Source organism: Salvia miltiorrhiza, chromosome 2, assembly GCF_028751815.1.
Source record: "Salvia miltiorrhiza cultivar Shanhuang (shh) chromosome 2, IMPLAD_Smil_shh, whole genome shotgun sequence".
NCBI classification, from domain to species: Eukaryota; Viridiplantae; Streptophyta; class Magnoliopsida; order Lamiales; family Lamiaceae; genus Salvia; species Salvia miltiorrhiza.
Window position 1 is genome coordinate 71,627,739 of NC_080388.1, and position 19,563 is coordinate 71,647,301.

Below are 19,563 nucleotides of genomic sequence, written 5' to 3' on the forward strand. Positions count from 1 at the left end.
GACTAACCTTAAAATAAATTGAAACTTTGGAAGTCACTGTAAATTAAAGTTATATTTATAGTATAAATTTAGACTAAAAAGTCACTGTAAATTAAAGTTTGAACTATATGTAATGGGCCTTGATCGGGCCGAATCCGTTCAAGCAATAATCGATGAATCCACATTTGAACGACAACGCCATCTGCAAATTTCGACTTTACTCAAACTTCCCAAAAGAAATGTTGGATACGATTTCAATAGGACAAAGGAATAAATAAATTAATTAAATATAAACTTGTTTGAATCTTAATTATTAATAGTATCATCTTCGATCTTTATGTCTCGTCGCTTCATTTATAGTCATTTTCTGACTAAAGTTTCAAAATAATTGACGTTAAATATTCTCTTCGTGTTTACTGTACCACACCTCGCATCTACGTTTACGCAAAAAAAAAAAAATTAAGAGGAAGTGATACGAATTTTAAGAAAATATTATTAAATGTATTGATAGTAGATAAAAAAATATATTGAGAATTGTGAATATGTGAAAATAAGGATAAGTGTATTAAGTGATGAGTATAGTCCAAAAATAGATTAATTTTTTTTTGGACATCCGTAAAACGAAAAATAGAAAGTTCTTTCATGTACAAATGGTGTAATATAATTGAAATGCTATATTATTGAACGTGTTGCACCACTGAAAAAAAGCTCATTAATAATCTGATTCAGCTTATATCTTGTACAATCTACCCAATAGATATATACATAATATGTTATATTGTGATCTCATTTATAAATATGCCTGATCGTTCTAAAACGGCTTACGAATATACTGAACATTTCAAAAATATCACCAACTACTATTAATTAAAAAATTACAAACCATAATCGATGTCTTTACAAACCATCAATAAGAAAACCAATTACTTGTTAGACCATACTATATTATTCAAGTCTTGAGCATTCGATGTGTGGTGATACTCAATAAAGTCCTCTGCGCTCCAGAAATGCACTTGCTGCTGCGGCTGCGGCGGCGATGGCATGTAGGGTCGAGTTCAGAGACCAATCTGCACCTTTGCCTCATAAAATAAGTGGACCCTACCTATTTTACACTCTTAACCCTTTATTCGACCCTACCTATTTTACACTCTTAACCCTTTATTCTTAATCTCCGTGCCCAACTCAAAAGTGTCAATTCTATAGTGGGATGAAGGGAGTAGAAAAAATACCTTAGTTATGAAAATAGAGAGAGAAGCGAGCAGGAGAGAGAAATGGAAGAAAGGTAAGGAATTTCCTTAGGAACGGAAAGAGGTGACGTATATATAGAGGAAATAGGAAACCCTAGTTGGTATTAGGATTTAAGGCTAAACAAAATATATAACCAAACACCACCTAAATGAGCAATTCACGAGTTGGCTAAAAGTGTATATGTATTTACATAGAGAAAAGAACTTATACTAATGTAGAAATAGTTAAATTTGTTTGATCATCTAGTTAGGGTTAATCCCTTGCCACATTATAAGGTGCAAAACCACAATAATGATCATAATAAATTTGGCGACAGTAGTCCTTAGACATCTCCTGCTTCTTCATCCAAACCCTCTCAACACTACGGAAGTTGAGATTATAAACAAACAGCCCTCTATGCCTCCAAAACAGCACCACCTCATCCTTCTCAAACCCCACCACTCTCACCACATGATAACTAGCCGTTACGCACCTCGGCTCCATCACAGGATACTTGCTCGCATCCCAGCTCAGATCGATCTTCCACTTCCTGCACCACCTCCACTTCCCGTAATCCTCCAACACCCACACCTCCACCGCCGCCTCCCGCCGCCCCACCACGCAGAAGCACAGCTCCTCCTCCTCCCCTCTCGTCACCAGGTATCCGTTGAAGTACACCAGCTTCAGCAGGTAGTCCACGAAGGGGAGAACCTTCACCGTCAACTCCTCGCTCATCACGTCGAACACCGTGATCACGCCGGTGTACCAATGCAGCGCGCCGTTGGCCGCCGCGGGGCTGCCGTCGACGGAATCTAATTCGGATTTCCAAGGGCGGAATCGGAAGTAGGGATTCGCGATTGGCCTCCATCTTCGGGTTTGGAACGAGTAGATCTGGTACTCGTAGCCGAGATCCGGATCTCTTTTCCCCCCCACTGCGAGAATTCGATGCTCCTTCGCGCCAGGGTGGAAGAAGAAGGCGCAGGGCTGAGGCGTGGGGATGCCTGCAGGTGGTTGAATTATGGTGATTGCTTCGTCGGAAAGAGGATTGAAGACGCCGTATTGAATGCGATCGCGGTGGGTGGAGGATAGAAGGACTAATCCGTTGCAACTTGCGACGAAAGTGGCGTTTTTGAATCCGCCGCCGGGAAGCTTGCACTCCTTCTCCGAGTCGCCGTCGATGATGTAGAGGCGGAGATTTTTAGGGCAGAAGTAGCGGAGGATCGGGGGTCGGCGGCGGCGCGGCTGGGGTTTGGGAGGTTGGAGAAGAAGAGGGCGCTTCTTTAATAGGATTGATGTTTCGTCCTCATATGCAAAGTAATCATCATTGTTGCCTCTAATTTTGTTGAGAATTTGAGTGATCCAAGAAAAGCATTCAGACTTCATGTTGCCTACTGCATCACAAGGAAAATAAATTAATTAAACTTCTCTCGTGAATGAAGAAAATTAAGAAGAAATTAATGAAACATTGACATCATTAGTATAGCTATCCTTCAAAGTAATAAAAAATTCATAGAAATAATCAAGACAAATTAATAATGCAATTCATATGCATGGTTACCTTCAACAGAGAAAATTAGGGCTAGCTAGCTGCTGAGGATGAAATAATGTGTCTCTGCTATCGGCGATGAATTTGTGCGTGAAGATATTATTATACCATATATTGGTATTATATATAATAATTAGTTTGTTTTAGAACTTGAGTAGGAATCGACTTGTTTATACTGTAGTAATCAAATTAATTAAATAGTAGTTGTAATAGAACTCTTACTCATGTTTCTGTTCAATTAGAATTGGTTGTGGCACTTGCATGTTTCGGGGTTTTTGTTCTCATTGTCATCACGTAACCAAAAACGACAACGAAAATTATTCTACATATTATTATTCAATTATACTTTTTTTAGGGAATTTTCAATTATACTTTTAATAATTAATTAAATGGAAGGAATTTTAATATAGAAACATTATTCATAAATACACTCAATACTTATTATAGACAGATCCGATCACCTACCCACCGTGGGCAAACATAACGTGCCCACCACTGATGTGGCAATGTTAATTAGGAAGGATAATTGATAAATCTTACTCTAATTAAAACAAGTCTGACTATCAGAAAACTAAAATAAATCCACATCTTTTCAAAAAGTTACAAATCTAGCCGGGGACAAAATTTTAAATTAGAATTATGAGATGTATATTTTAAAATTATATGGAAATAAAAAAATATATTGGACCAATCGAATTGTAAAAATATTCTAACATTTAAAATACATTTAGATAAAAATAAAATCCTACCTTTTACAGAAGATATATATATATATATAAAATCGGAATTAAAATTTTGGTGGTGGTGGTGGCGGCGGTGGCGGTGAAAATTCTCAACGATCCTACTAAGCTTTTATTTTATGTACCAAAAAATTTATTCGGGGATAAATTTGTATATATTGTTTCTCATACTTTGGGTATTAATTGGTCGAAATTGATAATTTAGGAAAGATTTGAAAAAATGATGATAGTATTAGATAAATTAATGTGTAAGCTGTCGAATTTCAATGGAAATGACTTCTACGTGATAATTTATAAGTAGAAAAGATAAATTTTATGTTTGGTAAATTTCAACCATCTAAAATCGTTGGTCGTAGTGGAATATAACGGTAAATCAAAACTATGAGACTAATGTGGTTCAATCAGCCATTCAAATCCGTTTAAAATCTATTTATTCATACCCGTATCAAACACAACAATACTTGCTAATTATCTAAACCTGTTTGAGTTTATGAATAATATCTCTTATAATAATATATTGAATATATGCCGCAATAACAACCTGAATATTACAAAGTAAATATTAATAATAAAAAAGAATAAATAACAAAATATTAAAAATTAAAGAAAATTCTTTATAGACATAATGTTCGAACTTCGAAGGGACTCTTCACCTCGGAGAATTTCACATACTTCACTGCCCAAAGTCTTGATTTGATGAGTCTGACAATTGACTTAGGCCCTTGTAACATGAAATTTATGGTTACAACTTGGGCCGAGTTCAATCTTCATTTGATTAGGATTGAAATTATAGAATTTAATATGAATGAAATGAGAAATGGAAATGTTTTTCCTTTTTTCTTTTATGTTTATCTATAGCAATTAGACAATATGGTCCAAATTTAAAGTACCACATATATTAGTAATCGGGCCAAAATTTCGATAGTTAGAACCTCATTGTGATAAAGTTGCAACGATAAGGACTCCGATATTAGTAACTCTAATGTTTGGATGAGGACATAAAAAAATGATTAGGGTAAAAAGTGATATTAATTCTCTAATTGCATACATTCTCAAAAAAAAAAAAAAAAAAAAAAAAAAAAAAAAACTATAATTGCATACCCTTTGACCTATGTTTTTACAATGTAGCCTAATATCGGGTCTGCTATAATAAATCCTAATCGGCATAATTATCTTCCTATTTCATAACGCGCGAATATTTTATTTGATCTAAAATAACTAAAGCATGCGCCGGCGCCTCGTAACTCAAATCTTCCTTAATAGCTCAAGATTACCTAAATGAAGACAACATTTTAGGAAATAGCAATGCACAAAGTTGATGGTTTCATAACACAAATTCAGGGGCAAAAAGCAAGAACAATATGCATAACTTCCAAAAATACTTTCTCAATACAAGAACAAAAAGTTCCCGAAAGAAGAAGAATAACACAAATGATAAAGATAATGAATCCATCTGCGGCGTGACTTAACTCTGTTGGACGATGAACTTCACCACAATAGAGAGCAGTAAACGAGTTGCCCGGGCCTACGACATGATGCATTCGATAGCTTGCTTGCAAATGCCAGTCATTGTAGCCTCAGGCCCGTAAACCTAAACCAATAATGTCCGTATTAATCATAGAACCCATATAGATGCTGATCAAGATTATTTCTCACATTTAATATTAAAATTGCTAGCTTATTCAGATCAAAGTAAACCAGCATTAGGAAATTCAAATGACTTAATGAAGATAGAAAATTTAAATTTCAAAGGTTTCTCTGAGCAAACTCAGATGTTTAAACGTAGATTGACTGACAGTAAGATAAGAAGGTATGACAAGTCAAATACAGCAAATATGGGATAGGGGAAACGTCATTTCATACCTCAATTGGAAGTCCAAGTTCTTCTCCCACAGCCCTCATTCTAGCCAAACCAGTTTGGTAGTTGGGACCACCTCTACGAACGTAAAGGTGCATTCTAGCTGCTTTCAGTTTTGATTCCTGCTCAGTTGATGGGTAAATTTCTGTTATTCCTCAAGAGTGAAAAACAGAAATGTCAATCTTAGTGAAAATAGTTTTAAGTACCTTCTCTTTCAGAGCCCTGATAATTCCATTGAAAGTAGCAGCAACATCAGTGAAGTTAGCAATGCCACCTCCAATCAGAAGAGCTCTCTTACGGCCGTCGGGGTCAGCTGTGGCACACTGCGAGCAGCAATAGCAGAGAATTGTGTCAGAAGCATATATCGGGAGAAATTTTCAAATGTGGACTACTGGAATGCAAAACATATTTCTCACATCAATAACAACTCTGGCATATTGCAAAACTTCTTCTTCATTAGGAGCTCCACTATACTCAGCATAGTTACCAAGCTCAGATGCATAGCCCAAATCTCCAACCTTTTTTTCAGGAAATGTAAAGTAGACATTATTGTAAATATTCTAAAACAAGACATATAAGAGAACATAATGAAAAATTTGGTATTTGCTTGGTTGGTTGCTTGGTTGAGCATACAGTGAAGATAAATCTGGATATACTTACTGTATCCGCATATATTACACTTGCACCACCTCCAGCAACCATTGTCCAAATACGCCCTTTTGGATTCAAGACAGTAAATTTCAAAGATGCACTGGTCTATAACAGGAGAAAGAATACAGAGGAAAAGATTAGAGATGAATTGTGCCTAGTACAAAGAACTGAAGCTTGCCAAACAAAGTTCAATTTTGTTATTCAAACAGCTATGAAGTTGATTTAAGATCATATAAATAACTTGAAGCGCAAGACCATAGACATCTCCATTGAAGTTATACTCCAGTAATCATCCAGAGTGAAGCATGTCAGTAAAACGTAATCTCTTGGCTAAAGCAGCGAGACAATAAACAAGCAAAGCTATCACTGTTAGGCCAGGCCACAGCATGGATGAACCTAGGGAATGGCAGGGCAGAAAAGTCCTGCTCTCTTTCAACTATCTCAGCGTAAATAATCATACCATTGTTCATTTAATAAAGAACCATAAAACAATCATTACTGAACCAATGGTCCACAAGTGAGTATCTTCTTCTTCTTTTTTAAAAATAAAATAAAATAGCACAGGGAATGACCTTTGGTAACAATTGGTGGCATTTACCTTCTCATCCAGTGAGTGTACGAAACTCTCTGTTGGACTGAGAACTCTTCCAAAAGGTAGAGGAAACTCGATGTTACCCCACCTGAAAACAATCAAATATCATGAAGAGAAAAGCATTATATTCTAGCAACAAAGTAATGTGAATCATCAACCATGCTATGGGAATCATTACATCAACATACTTTTTGAAGTTTTTGAAAGCAGCTGTGTCATCCAACTCGCCTCTCATGTCTAACGGAAAAGGCTCCCCATTCACTAGTGTAAATGGGTTCATCTCAATAAAACTAAAATCCAGATCTGTGGACAATTCATAGGATCAATGTCAATCTTCCTTGCTTAAAAAATCCAAAGGCAAAATTCATGTACTACGAATACACCAATAAAAAGATAACAGAACAGAGGACAAGGGAGAAGGTAGGGGATGGGGAGACAGAGATGAAGAGAAATAAAAGAAGCACATGTTGCTCTCTTTGAAGAATAGTTCCAACAAGTTGATCTTTTCCCCACGGAAAGCATCAAAATGTACTCCGGTTGTTTCATAATTCAAGATGAAATTGAAGTTTCAGTCGAATGAGTGTGCTAACAAACTAACAATCAATTCCACTAAGAGTGTAATACCTTGGAATACAGAGAAAACGCTAGTTATAAAATTTCCAATCTTCCCCCGCACCTGAAACAAATGATGAAGAATTTGGTATCAAAAGACATGAAAAGAAAAGTTTTAAGATGACGTATAGATTAATCTCAAAAGCTAATGCACATGGTAGAAGGCCAGACTAGGAGATTATGAAAGCAAATTCCTCCACTTCCGTCTAAAAATAATGAACTCACATGTCAGACATTATTATAAGGCAGGGACTTCACAGTAGTTGGTAAACTAATATACCAGAACATGACATAGCTTCAACATTGAAGGTGGCACACAACTAGCTCTACACATATTTCTTCGCCATTACCTTGATTGATCTTGTGGTTTACATGGACTGAGAGAAATGATAGCAAGCATAGAGTATTAGGACTTCAAATGGATAACTTGGAAGATTCTTGGTTTAAAAAAGCGTGAAGCGCACCGAAGCGCAAACTGCCCCAGGGCCTAAAGCGCGGGCTTTTGGTGAAAGCGCGGGCTTTTCGTAGGCGAAACGCGCTAAAACCTAAAAAATTCTAATATATTTACCTACAATATATTTTATAGCAAAAAACACAAATACTTAAAACCACAAATACTTAAACACACAAATACTTAATTTAAAAGTTAAAACACACAAATACTTAAGTTTAAAGTACGCAAGTCTAAAAGTTCGATCAAATCTCAAGCAACTAATCAAAAATCATCATCATTAAGTGCATCATCCCCATCTCCTTCATCATCTTTGTCTTCACCAATGTTCTCTTCCATCTCCTCCCCACCCTCATCCTCATCCTCATCTAAGAGTCTTCTCGAACACGAAGCAACTTTACCTTTGGATGACGACCGGCAGCGGCAGCGGATGGCTGGCGACGACGGCGGCCGGCTGGAGGCGGCGCGCGACGGCGGTCGGCGCTGGACGGTGGGCAGAACAGGTTAGGGTCGCCAGAGGGATGGGAGAAGAGGGGAGGCACGCATTTGTTTTAATGAAATAAAACCTAGTTTTTTAAAAATTTTAAAACCTAACCCTAACATACTAAAAGCCCGCGCTTCAGCGCTTCTCGCCTAGGCGCACTTTTTTGCGCTTTTGAGCGCTTCTCCGCGCTTCCTGTAGGTAAGTGCGCTTCGCTCAGAAAAAAGCCCAGACGTGCACTTCACCAAAAGCGTGCGCTTTTTTGCGCTTAAGCGCGCTTTTTAAAACCAAGGGAAGATTTATGCACACTTTCACACTTTATTCAATTGAAAAACTGAAGCAGGACAAATGGAAAGAGTGCATAAACTTGTTTCTTATTTCGAGTTTCATCATTCCCCTGCACCCCTGTCAAAGACATTTCCAGTTTTAACAGATCAAGTTGAACATTGATGGAGTTGTTAGACGTAACTATTGGAAGCCATAATTGGAGCCTTGGAGGTATATCTACGTTACATAATGGAGATTGACCTTTCTAGTTCATGGTACCAATGATCTAAAATTTTCTGGGTATAATTGAGCAATAGACTGCCACTAGATAGGCTAGTTTCACTTCATTATGATAAGGTTGGATTATACACTGCTTTCCTTCATGAGGAAAAGGATTAAAATATTATAAATAAATTAATATAGGATATCACACATCAAATAAAGAGACAGCATGATTCAGATGTCTACCTCTAGTGGTAGAGTGGCAATCAATGGAGCACATGCCTCCAATGTCATTGGTTTTTCAGTTGGGAGGAATATTGTTTTGACCTGTAGAAAATAAATTAATTGGCCTCTATTGTTGCAATTTCGAAAGTAGGGAACCAAGACTATTTAGCAGAAGTCTACCTTGTCCCAATTCTCTTCAATTTCAATACCTCCACATTCTGAGAAGCTAATGGTGCATCCTAACCTATCAGATACTATAGAAAGGTAATACTCTTGATCATGAGGTACGAAAGGTTCGACAATGAAGGTGGTTATAGGTGCTTTGCTACCACTCATCTCGACCTGGAAAAAAAATGATATCCAAGTAAGCTGGCAATAACAGAACTAATACTAATAGAGCAATCCATTAGAAGTTTCTGTAACCTCAACACCAAGGCGCTCTTTGACAAATGCAGCTACTTGAGCAAGATCCATGTTTAAGGCTACAAGACCACTCTTCCCACGTTTCCCAAACAACATGTCAGGTTTCACAACCAACTTCGTCGATGATAGCCATGGTTCTTTGTCTGTTATTTCAGAAAAATCTGTTGACTGTGTTACCTGAGGGAAATTACAAAGTCATCAGCACAACTAGAATCGGGTAGAATAATGCTCAAACATTTACTGAGAACCAAACAATAAAAACATTAGTGTGACCATTGGAAACCCCATGTTAGCATAAAATTAAATAACAGCACAGCATATTAGTAGCTTCATAGAGCTTAAATATCTAATAAAAGACCATATGGCATCCGCACAACAACTCAATCCACAATCATCTTCATTTGGAAGTAAACAGAGGAAACATGATACATGTTGGAGAAGACACCAAATTCGTGTTATCCGTAATGATGTATAGATCAGAATGTTGTGTTCATAGGTGTTCCATTATTGCCATCAAATACACCATAATGCTACGCTTGCCAGCTATACATGTTTTATAATGCTTATTGAAATGTAGGCCAAACTATTCAGATATCATTATTTAAGCTATTCATCTTAGATTCATGAACTAATATGCCAAACTCAAAAATAAGTCCATCATCTGACAAACCCAAACTGCCAACTCTCATATCCTTGCTCCAAGTGCAGAATCAACTGGCAGAGCATAGTGATCGCAGCATACTTAAGTGACCAGTGTCTCAAATAAGCAATCGCGATTCACAATTTTCCGAAACATAAACATATAGGTATGGATCCAAAACCCTAAATAAAAGAATTCCGAATAAACTGATCAAAAGATTAAGGATCCCTTCCCTTCCACATAATTCCGTTTCAACAAAACCATCACTTCACACAAAACTTCTTTATACAACTGAGGCGATAAATTTAGTTTATTTTTAAGGTTTATACCTGAGCAGAGCATATCTGAAGGTCAATACCACATAATCTTTTCAAATGCTCTTTCAGCAGTCTCTTGGAGTCGTACTCCCTGATCTTCTTTCTCGCCATTTCCCACTTAATTCAAGAAGTAGCAAAAAGTGGTTTATGTGAATGGGTTTACGCAGAGTGAGGGAGAGAGAGAGATCTGATCAAGATGAAGAAATTCTATCTCCCAATTGGAGATGGCTTAGCTTTAATATGGTGGTTTGTTAGGTGAGAGGAGTGGAAGTCAAGAGAGCTAAAGTTGTTGGGCGACGATAACTATGAGTAATGGTGGTTATAATCATTATTTTTTTTAACTTCAAATTATTCATGTGTATTCTATAGTATGTTCTATGTTATATTATATTTAAATTTTCAATTTTGTATCACAGTCTAACATTCATTAATAGACAAAACAATTAGTTCTGGCTACTTTGGCGTAATTTTTTAAGATAAAATGGACATAAATTTTATAAGAATGTTTTAATAATAAAATCCAGATTAAATATTTTTATGACAGCATGACTTTGTAAATATCATATTTTCATTCTTAAACTAAATAAAATATTGGTTCCAACAAAATTCGAATTCTAATTCTGCTTCTATATTCAAAGTTTTATGGTATTAACCTCTTATTCAAAAAAAGAAGAGGAAAAACCTAAAAGTCTACATGGACTGATTTCGTCTAGTTAGCATAACCTATGTTTTTTCTTTTCGTTTTTTTTTTAAATAATTAATTCTCATTTGTCTCTAGTGAATCGAATCCACAAAAGAAAAGCTTCTTATCAACTAACTCCCACACGCAGGGCGTTCTCGCCTTCGTGCGGCTCGCCTTCGTACGATGATGATTTTACACCGTTGTGTGGTGTTGATGTCCCGTCTGCGTGTGAGTTGCATAATTAATTGTATTCAAATACCTCTTATAATTTCAAAGGAAAAAAAAAAAAAAACACTGCCACGTATTTCATAGATAATTGATGAATGGCAACAATTTCAATTATTTACTGCGGTATTGAGTGACAATCACAATAATTAATGTTGTTATCACTCAATATTTTAGGATACTAAATTGAAAGTTTAGTACTCCCTCCGTCCATTAATTCAAGGTCTTCTTTCCTTTTTGGGACGTCCACCAACTCAAGGCCTATCCATTTTTAGTAAGTTTTTATTTATATTTAATTGGTGGGTCCCAAAACAATACATTTTTTCTCCACTCAACTAATAAACAATACATCAATTGTGGGTCCCATTCTCCACTCAACTAATAAAAATACACTTTTTCTTAAAACCCGTGTTTTGCTCCTTAGGTCATGAATTAGTGGACGGAGGGAGTACTGTATTATTTGCATACTATCTATACTGCATAATTTGAAGTAGACTAAATAGTGTAATTTCCTACTTGGTTGGAAGAGATACTATGAGTGACCATACAATTGAATAAATACAATATATTTCCCTTCCCAAAGTAATTATGTAGGCTTTTTTCTACATCGGGTGTGTGGTCCATCAAGCGCGACGATAGATTCGAGCCTAATACCTTTAACTTAGGGCGTGTTTGTTAGGGGTTACAAGGGGGTATTAGCTTATTTATCTCCCCTAAACTGTGTGTTTGATAGGCAATTCTGGTAATCTTTCAGGCCCGTAAAAAAGCTGAAGCCCGCACCAAATCCACTGTAGCATTAAGAAAATACATCCGGCCCCCCCTCCCTGATAGGTTTTCTCACTTTGAACAGTGATTTAGATTAGTTTTGTGTTTCCAATTTTCTCCCTAAAATTACTTCAATGGAGTTGGGGGCTGCTGGTTTTTCTTTTTGGACAGAGGGGAACGATTTTGAGGGAGTTGTCGGCGCAGCAAGAAATTCGAGGGAAGGGTCGCCGATCCGTTTTTGCAGCGGTGGCTGGGAACGATTTTCCAAGGTGGAGAAATTTGGGCTGTAGGAGGGTGGGGGAAGAGATTAATTTGGTCTGCAACAAAATTTGAAGGGTTGTTCATTTTCGCAAATTTGGGGGTGCCGCGGCGAGGATGGGGAAAGGTGAAAGAATTATGAGGAAGAAGAGGAGCGGTGATGTTGGTTTCTGAATCAAAATCGGAGGGGAGTTTCCAAGGAGGAGGAAGAGCATTGTTGCTGTGATTTTCTAACAGGGTGGAACTTACATGAAATGGTCCGCTCAGAATCTCACGGCCAAAAGCCGCCGCTGCTGCCGCCGAGTCCGGAGTTTCCAAGGAGGAGGAAGAGGCGGAGGGCGCCTGGGGAGGCAGGGGCGGCGCGCAGGGGGTGGGTAAGCTAGGTTGCTATCACACGCAGAAATCGAGCCTAAACTCTGGATCTTTGCTGGGAAAGGATGGGCGACGACGACGCTATGGTTGTGGAGGAACGCCGGCGCTGGGGCCCGGGGGAGGCTGGATGCAGGGGCGGCGCGGTGCGCAGGTGGGTCGGGGGAAGAAGGAGATTGGAATTGCTGGAGATAGGAACAGCCGATTCTAATAGATTTTTCCTTTTTTCTAAAAAAAAATTAAATTTAACAATTAATTTAATATGGGGTTAAAATAGTAATTTTTTACCTTTGCTTATTTAATCTAAATTTTAATCTTGATCTATCAAACTGTTGGAATACAAGCTTGCGGGCGTAGTACAATGTAACACAGATATGTAGGAGATGAGAATACAAGGGAAAAACTGTATTGAAATTACAATCTAATAAAACCAGAAAGGCAGCCGAGTCGAGGAGGGTCCTCTGTCCGCAAGACGAGATACGCCCCGGTAGTGCTCTCGGTTTGGCGTGTCGTCCCCAAAGATGAAACGGCTTCGTCTCGTAGGTAGCAGCACCGCACACCAACGAGCTCCGGCGAACTGGAATGAGGCGAGAACAGAACTCAACAGATGCAGTATGCAGAGTGTCAGAGTGATGTTGCTTGTGATGATTTTCAGGTGTTGATGATGCATGGAGGCTGTCCTATATATAGGCACAGTCCACATCAATAGGGGGAGCCTGCGGAGTTAATACCAATGATGGTATTCAAATGGTGTCGGGAGTTACAGGCAGTAACAGCCCTGCTGTTTGAATCTGCCATGACTCCTCCGACAGCAGTTACAGATGTAACAGCTCTGCCATGACTCCTCCGACAGCAGCAGTTACGTGGGAAGCTTCCTGGGAGACCAAGGGTCCTCCCGGGCCAAGCCCTAGTGGGCTTCGTGTGCATGCGCTGGCCCAACCGAGTTGGGCCTCGTCCTATTCGAACCAAGTTTTCATTGGTCCAAAAAGATAATAGTCGATGTGGGCCTAGGGTAGGCCCAAAGGCCAGCCCAAAGACCACCCAAAGACCAATTGCCAAGATCCAAGTCCACGGCCGCGTGTCGGGTGACGGGGACGGGACGGGCCGGGACCGGGACCGGGGCCGGGCGCCGGGGGCCGGGGCCGGGCGTCGGGCGTCGGGCGACGGGCCGGGGCCGGGCGCCGGGCGTCGGGCGACGGGGCCGGGGCCGGGCCGGGCGGGCGGCGGCGGCGGCGCGCGCGTGTGGGCTTTGCAACCCGTCACTTGTGCACACAGTTTTATTACATCCTGTGATGTAATAACTTTTATACTGTAATAAATGTTATCCACATTCCGATGTGGGATAAGCATTAAATCTTATTTAATGCTTATCTTTTCCCACAGCTCAATGTTTCAAGTACCCAACTTTAAACAATTATTTCTCACTCACCGGAAATCGGTTTTGAGTAAATAAATATACTACGATCATCTACTCGGAACGTAGATCGATCCTGTCCCATTTAATTATGCTAAATTAAATGTTTTCGGTACTCGAAAAATTATCAAACATTGGTTACTCACAACCAATTTCCAACAATCCCCCACATGAGTGGAAATAGCCAAATGCAAATGCAGACACAAGCTCTGTTCTCAAGAGACCTTAGTGCATTAGAATAGGTGGTTTGCGGCCTTGAACCATCCTTAGTTAATACTATCGGATATACTGGTGAATTGGTAGAACTTGATGTCTTTGAACCATTTCTCCTTCGTGTATACCGAGACAACAGTATTAACACACTAACGCCTCAACCTCATTTCGTTCTCACGTTTTTGTCCTTTGCGGACCTTGGACAGCTCTTTGGATTCATAAGTGTTAGGTCGATGCGGCCCCCACATCTCACTTATATAGGTGATTCTTTCCCGAGTATCCTGCTATACTCAACCTCCCCGAGGTGTTTAGGAATCATTAAAAGTCAATGACTTAACCTTACCACTAAGCAGGCTTCAACACTCAGTTGCTCTCTAGGGAATGCAAGTAGATGAGTGTTCTACTTGGAATCTTATAGCTTAGTTTTCCCATTGAACCACGTTCTTGGGATCTCCAGTCATCATGGTTGGGTTACCACTATAATCATCCTTATTTTGTGGATTTTACACCCATTCCCTCTAGCAATTTATACATTTGATCTCGATTCAAAGCTTTAGTAAGCGGATCGGCCAGATTATCTATTGACTTTATATAGTCAATTGAGATAACTCCACTTTCGATCAAATGTCTTACGGTATTATGTCGTCGACGTATGTGTCGAGACTTACCATTGTACAACCCACTTTTCGCCCTTCCAATAGCTGCTTGGTTGTCGCAGTTTATCATGACGGGCGGCACGGGTTTTGACCAACATGGAATATCTTCCAAAAAGTTTCGTAGCCATTCGGCTTCTTCACCTGCTTTGTCTAAAGCGATGAATTCTGATTCCATGGTGGATCTAGCAATACATGTCTGTTTTGTAGACCTCCACGAGATTGCTCCTCCCCCTATAGTGAACACGTAACCACTCGTTGATAACGAGTCTTTCGCGTCGGATATCCAGTTAGCATCACAGTACCCTTCAAGTACCGGAGGATATCTCGTGTAGTGTATTCCAAAATTTAGAGTATACTTTAAGTATCTCAAAACTCTCTCAAGTGCTTTCCAATGTTCCCTACTTGGATTGCTTGTGTAGCGACTCAATTTGTTCACTGGACATGCAAGATCAGGTCGAGTGCAATTTGTAATATACATAAGGCACCCAATGATTCTTGCATATTGTTCCTGTGCAACAGGTTCACCTGTGTTCTTCTTCATGTGAACGTTGAGTTCTAATGGGGTTTTTACAGGCGATTTGTCAAACGCATTAAACCTTTTGAGCACTTTCTCAATGTAATGAGATTGTGTCAAAGTTATTCCATCGGTGGTCCTGAGAATTTTCATTCCAAGGATCACGTCAGCTAACCCCATGTCTTTCATGTCAAAATTCCTTTTTAACATGTTCTTTGTATCAACAATGATACGATTGTTGCTTCCCATAATCAACATGTCGTCTACATAGAGACACACCATAACGTACCCATTACTAGTGCTCTTGATGTAGACACATTTGTCACATTCGTTGATTTTGAAGCCATTTGACAACATGACATTGTCAAATTTCAAGTGCCATTGCAGCGGCGCTTGTTTCAGTCCATAGAGAGACTTTACTAGCTTGCATACCTTTTTCTCTTGTCCAGGTACTACAAACCCTTCAGGTTGTTCCATATAGACTTCTTCTTCTAGATCACCGTTTAAGAACGCAGTTTTAACATCCATTTGATGAATCTCAAGATTGTGCAGAGCTGCAATCGCGAGAAGCACTCGAATAGATGTAATCCTCGTCACTGGTGAATAGGTATCGAAAAAATCGTACCCCTCACGCTGCTTAAATCCTTTAACGACTAAGCGCGCTTTATACTTGTCTATTGATCCATCAGCTTTATATTTCCTTTTTAGGATCCATTTACATCCTAAGGGTTTACAACCTTCGGGTAAATCAACCAACACCCAAGTGTGGTTTTGCATGATTGAATCAATTTCACTCTGGACTGCTTCCCTCCAGAGTAGTCCGTCTGGTCTAGAGAACGCCACTTTGATAGATGAAGGTTCTTCATCTAGCATGAAGGCGATATATTCTGGACCAAAGTCCTTGGCAATCCTGCCTCGTTTACTACGTCTTGGTTCTGACACTTCAAGGTCAGGGCCTGGTCGCTTTCGCGATTCGGGCACAGTCTCAACAGGTTCAGAACTAGTAGCTTCTTGTCTAGTATCGTTACTTGTACTAGCTTCTTCTTTTTCCTTGTCTTTACAAGGAAAGATATTCTCAAAGTAAACAGCGTTATTTGATTCCATCGTCATTCCTACAGTCATTGTTGGAATGTCTGATTTGTGAACCAAAAAACGATGTGCATTGCTATTTAGTGCATACCCAATAAAGATACAATCAATTGTTTTAGGACCGATTGTAACTTGTTTGGGTGGAGGCACTTGTACCTTGGCTAAACACCCCCACACTTTAAGGTATTTGTATGAGGGCTTTCTGCCTTTCCACAACTCATAGGGAGTGACGTCCCTTCCCTTGAGTGGTATTTTATTGAGGATATAGTTGGCTGATAGAACAGCCTTCCCCCACATGTTCTGGGGTAACCCAGAACTAATCAACATGGCATTCATCATCTCCTTAAGAGTTCGATTCTTGCGTTCAGCAACACCATTAGATTGAGGTGAATATGGAGCAGTTGTTTGATGTATTATACCATTAGCGTTGCATAATTCCTCAAACGGAGCAACATATTCTCCCCCTCTATCACTTCGAACCATCTTAATTCGACCACCAAGTTGGTTCTCGGCTTCTGTTTTGAAGTTCTTGAAAGCTTCAATAGCCTCATCTTTACTTCTTAGAAGATAAAGATAGCAATACCTTGTGCAGTCATCAATAAAAGTGATAAAGTACTTCTTACCACCTCGAGTTTGCACAAACTTTAGATCACACACGTCGGTGTGGATTAGTTCTAAAGGTTTAGTGCTCCTTTCCACAGAATGAAACGGAGACTTCGTCATTTTTGCTTCAACACAAACTTGACATTTGTTTTGAGTGTTAAACTCGTTTATTTTTAGTAAATCCATATTTACTAATCTCTTTATCGCATTTAGATTAACATGTCCTAATCTACAATGCCATAAATCACAACACTCAACCAAGTAAGAGGAAGTAGTAGTATTTTCATTGATAGGCTTGCCAGTTACACGCTTGACCGGCTGAACATTAAGCTTGAAAAGCCCATTGGTGAGAAAACCCCTACCAAGGTACTTTCCAAACTTGGTTACAACGACTTTCTCGGACTCAAATACTAGTCTAAAGCCCTTATTAACTAGTATGGACCCCGAGATGAGATTCTTGCGGATGTCCGGGACATGCAGCACATCCTTCAAGGTTATCTCCGTGCCGGATGAAAGCTTGAGCACGACATCACCCATTCCGGCAACTTCCGACGATGCTTGGTTACCCATGCTTAGCTTCCTCCCTTCAACAGCCTTGTAGGTAGAGAAGCGCCTCTTGTCGGAGCACACGTGCACGGTTGCGCCCGTGTCAATGAACCAAGCACCTTGGTTCTCAACAAGGTTGACCTCCTCGGTGATCACCGCCGCTAAGTCATCCTCATTCCAATCGTCGAAGTCCTTCTCGACAACGTTGGCATCTTGCTTCGCCTTCTTCTTCTTGGGCTTGCGACAGTCTTTCGCCAAGTGGCCCGGTTTGCCACAGTTGTAGCAATCCCCTTCAAACTTGCGGGCAGGAACTTTGGCTTTGCCCTTGCCTTTGTCCTTGGGATTAGGACGCCCACGTTTGTTGGAGTTGGATGGGCCACCACGCTCCAACAAGTTAGCTTTGGCCTCAACTTGGCCCTTCCCCTTGCCATCGATCCTTCTTTCCTCGCATTCGATGCGAAGTCTCACGATCAAGTCCTCAAACGTCATCCCCTTTCGTTTGTGTTTGAGGTAGGTCTTGAAGTCCTTCCAACTTGGGGGCAATTTGTCAATCACCGCCACCACGGTGAATGAGTCGGAGACCACATGTCCCTCGGCGAGTACGTCGTGCAGGATAAGTTGGAATTCTTGCACTTGGTCGATGACGGGCCTCGAGTCCACCATCTTGTACTCCATGTACCTAGTTACACATGTATTCTTAGTGCTAGCATCATTTAGCTTATACTTTTTGTCTAGTGCCTCCCACAACACTTTGGAGGTCTTTACATCAACATACACTTTGTACAAACTATCCCCTAGACCACCTAGAAGGAAATTTTTACAAAGAAAATCGCCATTATGCCACGCATCATAGGCTGCACGAACGGTGAAGCTCGTCTCGTTCTCCGCCGGTGTGGGCGGCTCGTTGTCCGTCAAGTATCCCGCATACCCCAACGTCGTGAGGTAAAAGAACATCTTTTGACGCCAACTCTTGTAGTCGGAGCCACAGAACTTCGGTGGCTTGTCGGCGGTTGCGTTCGCTCTTGGGGGTTGGGTTGGCACCGACCCCACCACATGGCCATAGCCCATCATGTTGGTCCCGAAGGCCCCAACGTTCTGTCCAAACATGGACCCCACGGAACCACTCGAAGTGGAACCAATTGTTGACCCAAACGGAGTTTGGCCAACCGTTCCTTGCACGGAACTATCTCCTCCAAGTGTGGTTTGGTTAGCACCAAACATGAAAGGCAGCGGTGTTGGACCACCAAAATGTCCACCACTAAAGGTGGAGGCAGCAGCGGCAGAGGTGGCGGGTGCCACGGTTGATGCGGCCGCGGCGGAGGCGGCGGCAGCAGCGGCGGCAGAGGCAGCGGCAGCGGCAACGGCATTAGCAGCCTCGGTGGAGTTCGCAGGACCGGTCGACATCTCCAGCAAAGGTGTTTAAGTTCCGAAAGTTTTAAGTTTAATTACAAGTCCAAAATACTCCCACGTTGCAAGCTTATCTCGTCTTGCGATTGTTGGAATACAAGCTTGCGGGCGTAGTACAATGTAACACAGAAATGTAGGAGATGAGAATACAAGGGAAAAACTGTATTGAAATTACAATCTAATAAAACCAGAAAGGCAGCCGAGTCGAGGAGGGTCCTCTGTCCGCAAGACGAGATACGCCCCGGTAGTGCTCTCGGTTTGGCGTGTCGTCCCCAAAGATGAAACGGCTTCGTCTCGTAGGTAGCAGCACCGCACACCAACGAGCTCCGGCGAACTGGAATGAGGCGAGAACAGAACTCAACAGATGCAGTATGCAGAGTGTCAGAGTGATGTTGCTTGTGATGATTTTCAGGTGTTGATGATGCATGGAGGCTGTCCTATATATAGGCACAGTCCACATCAATAGGGGGAGCCTGCGGAGTTAATACCAATGATGGTATTCAAATGGTGTCGGGAGCCTAGTGGGCTTCGTGTGCATGCGCTGGCCCAACCGAGTTGGGCCTCGTCCTATTCGAACCAAGTTTTCATTGG

General features: G+C 40.5%; 3 protein-coding genes across 5 annotated transcripts in view; all 3 read right to left on the bottom strand.

The window, feature by feature from the left end:
* LOC131008955 (uncharacterized) overlaps nucleotides 1-19,563 on the bottom strand; it is a 984,029-nt gene that overhangs the window by 262,152 nt on the left and 702,314 nt on the right. The window lies entirely within an intron of this gene.
* LOC131008977 (uncharacterized) lies at nucleotides 1,462-3,064 on the bottom strand. 2 transcript variants are annotated; one of them, XM_057936136.1, is made up of 2 exons: nucleotides 2,765-3,064; nucleotides 1,462-2,594 (listed from the first exon to the last, which is right to left on the bottom strand). In XM_057936136.1, exon 2 carries the CDS (start codon nucleotides 2,587-2,589, stop codon nucleotides 1,480-1,482), a length of 1,110 nt encoding a protein of 369 aa, XP_057792119.1. In that variant the 5' UTR covers nucleotides 2,590-2,594; nucleotides 2,765-3,064; the 3' UTR covers nucleotides 1,462-1,479. The 2 variants fall into 2 exon arrangements, with proteins under 2 accessions (XP_057792119.1, XP_057792120.1); XM_057936137.1 differs by having other exon boundaries at nucleotides 1,462-2,597.
* On the bottom strand, nucleotides 4,829-10,591 carry LOC131008962 (ATP-citrate synthase alpha chain protein 2). Its single transcript, XM_057936108.1, has 12 exons — nucleotides 10,244-10,591; nucleotides 9,275-9,451; nucleotides 9,032-9,193; nucleotides 8,873-8,953; nucleotides 7,218-7,269; nucleotides 6,782-6,896; nucleotides 6,600-6,681; nucleotides 6,011-6,106; nucleotides 5,767-5,868; nucleotides 5,557-5,673; nucleotides 5,356-5,472; nucleotides 4,829-5,083 (listed from the first exon to the last, which is right to left on the bottom strand). Exons 1-12 carry the CDS (start codon nucleotides 10,340-10,342, stop codon nucleotides 5,018-5,020), a joined length of 1,266 nt encoding a protein of 421 aa, XP_057792091.1. The 5' UTR covers nucleotides 10,343-10,591; the 3' UTR covers nucleotides 4,829-5,017.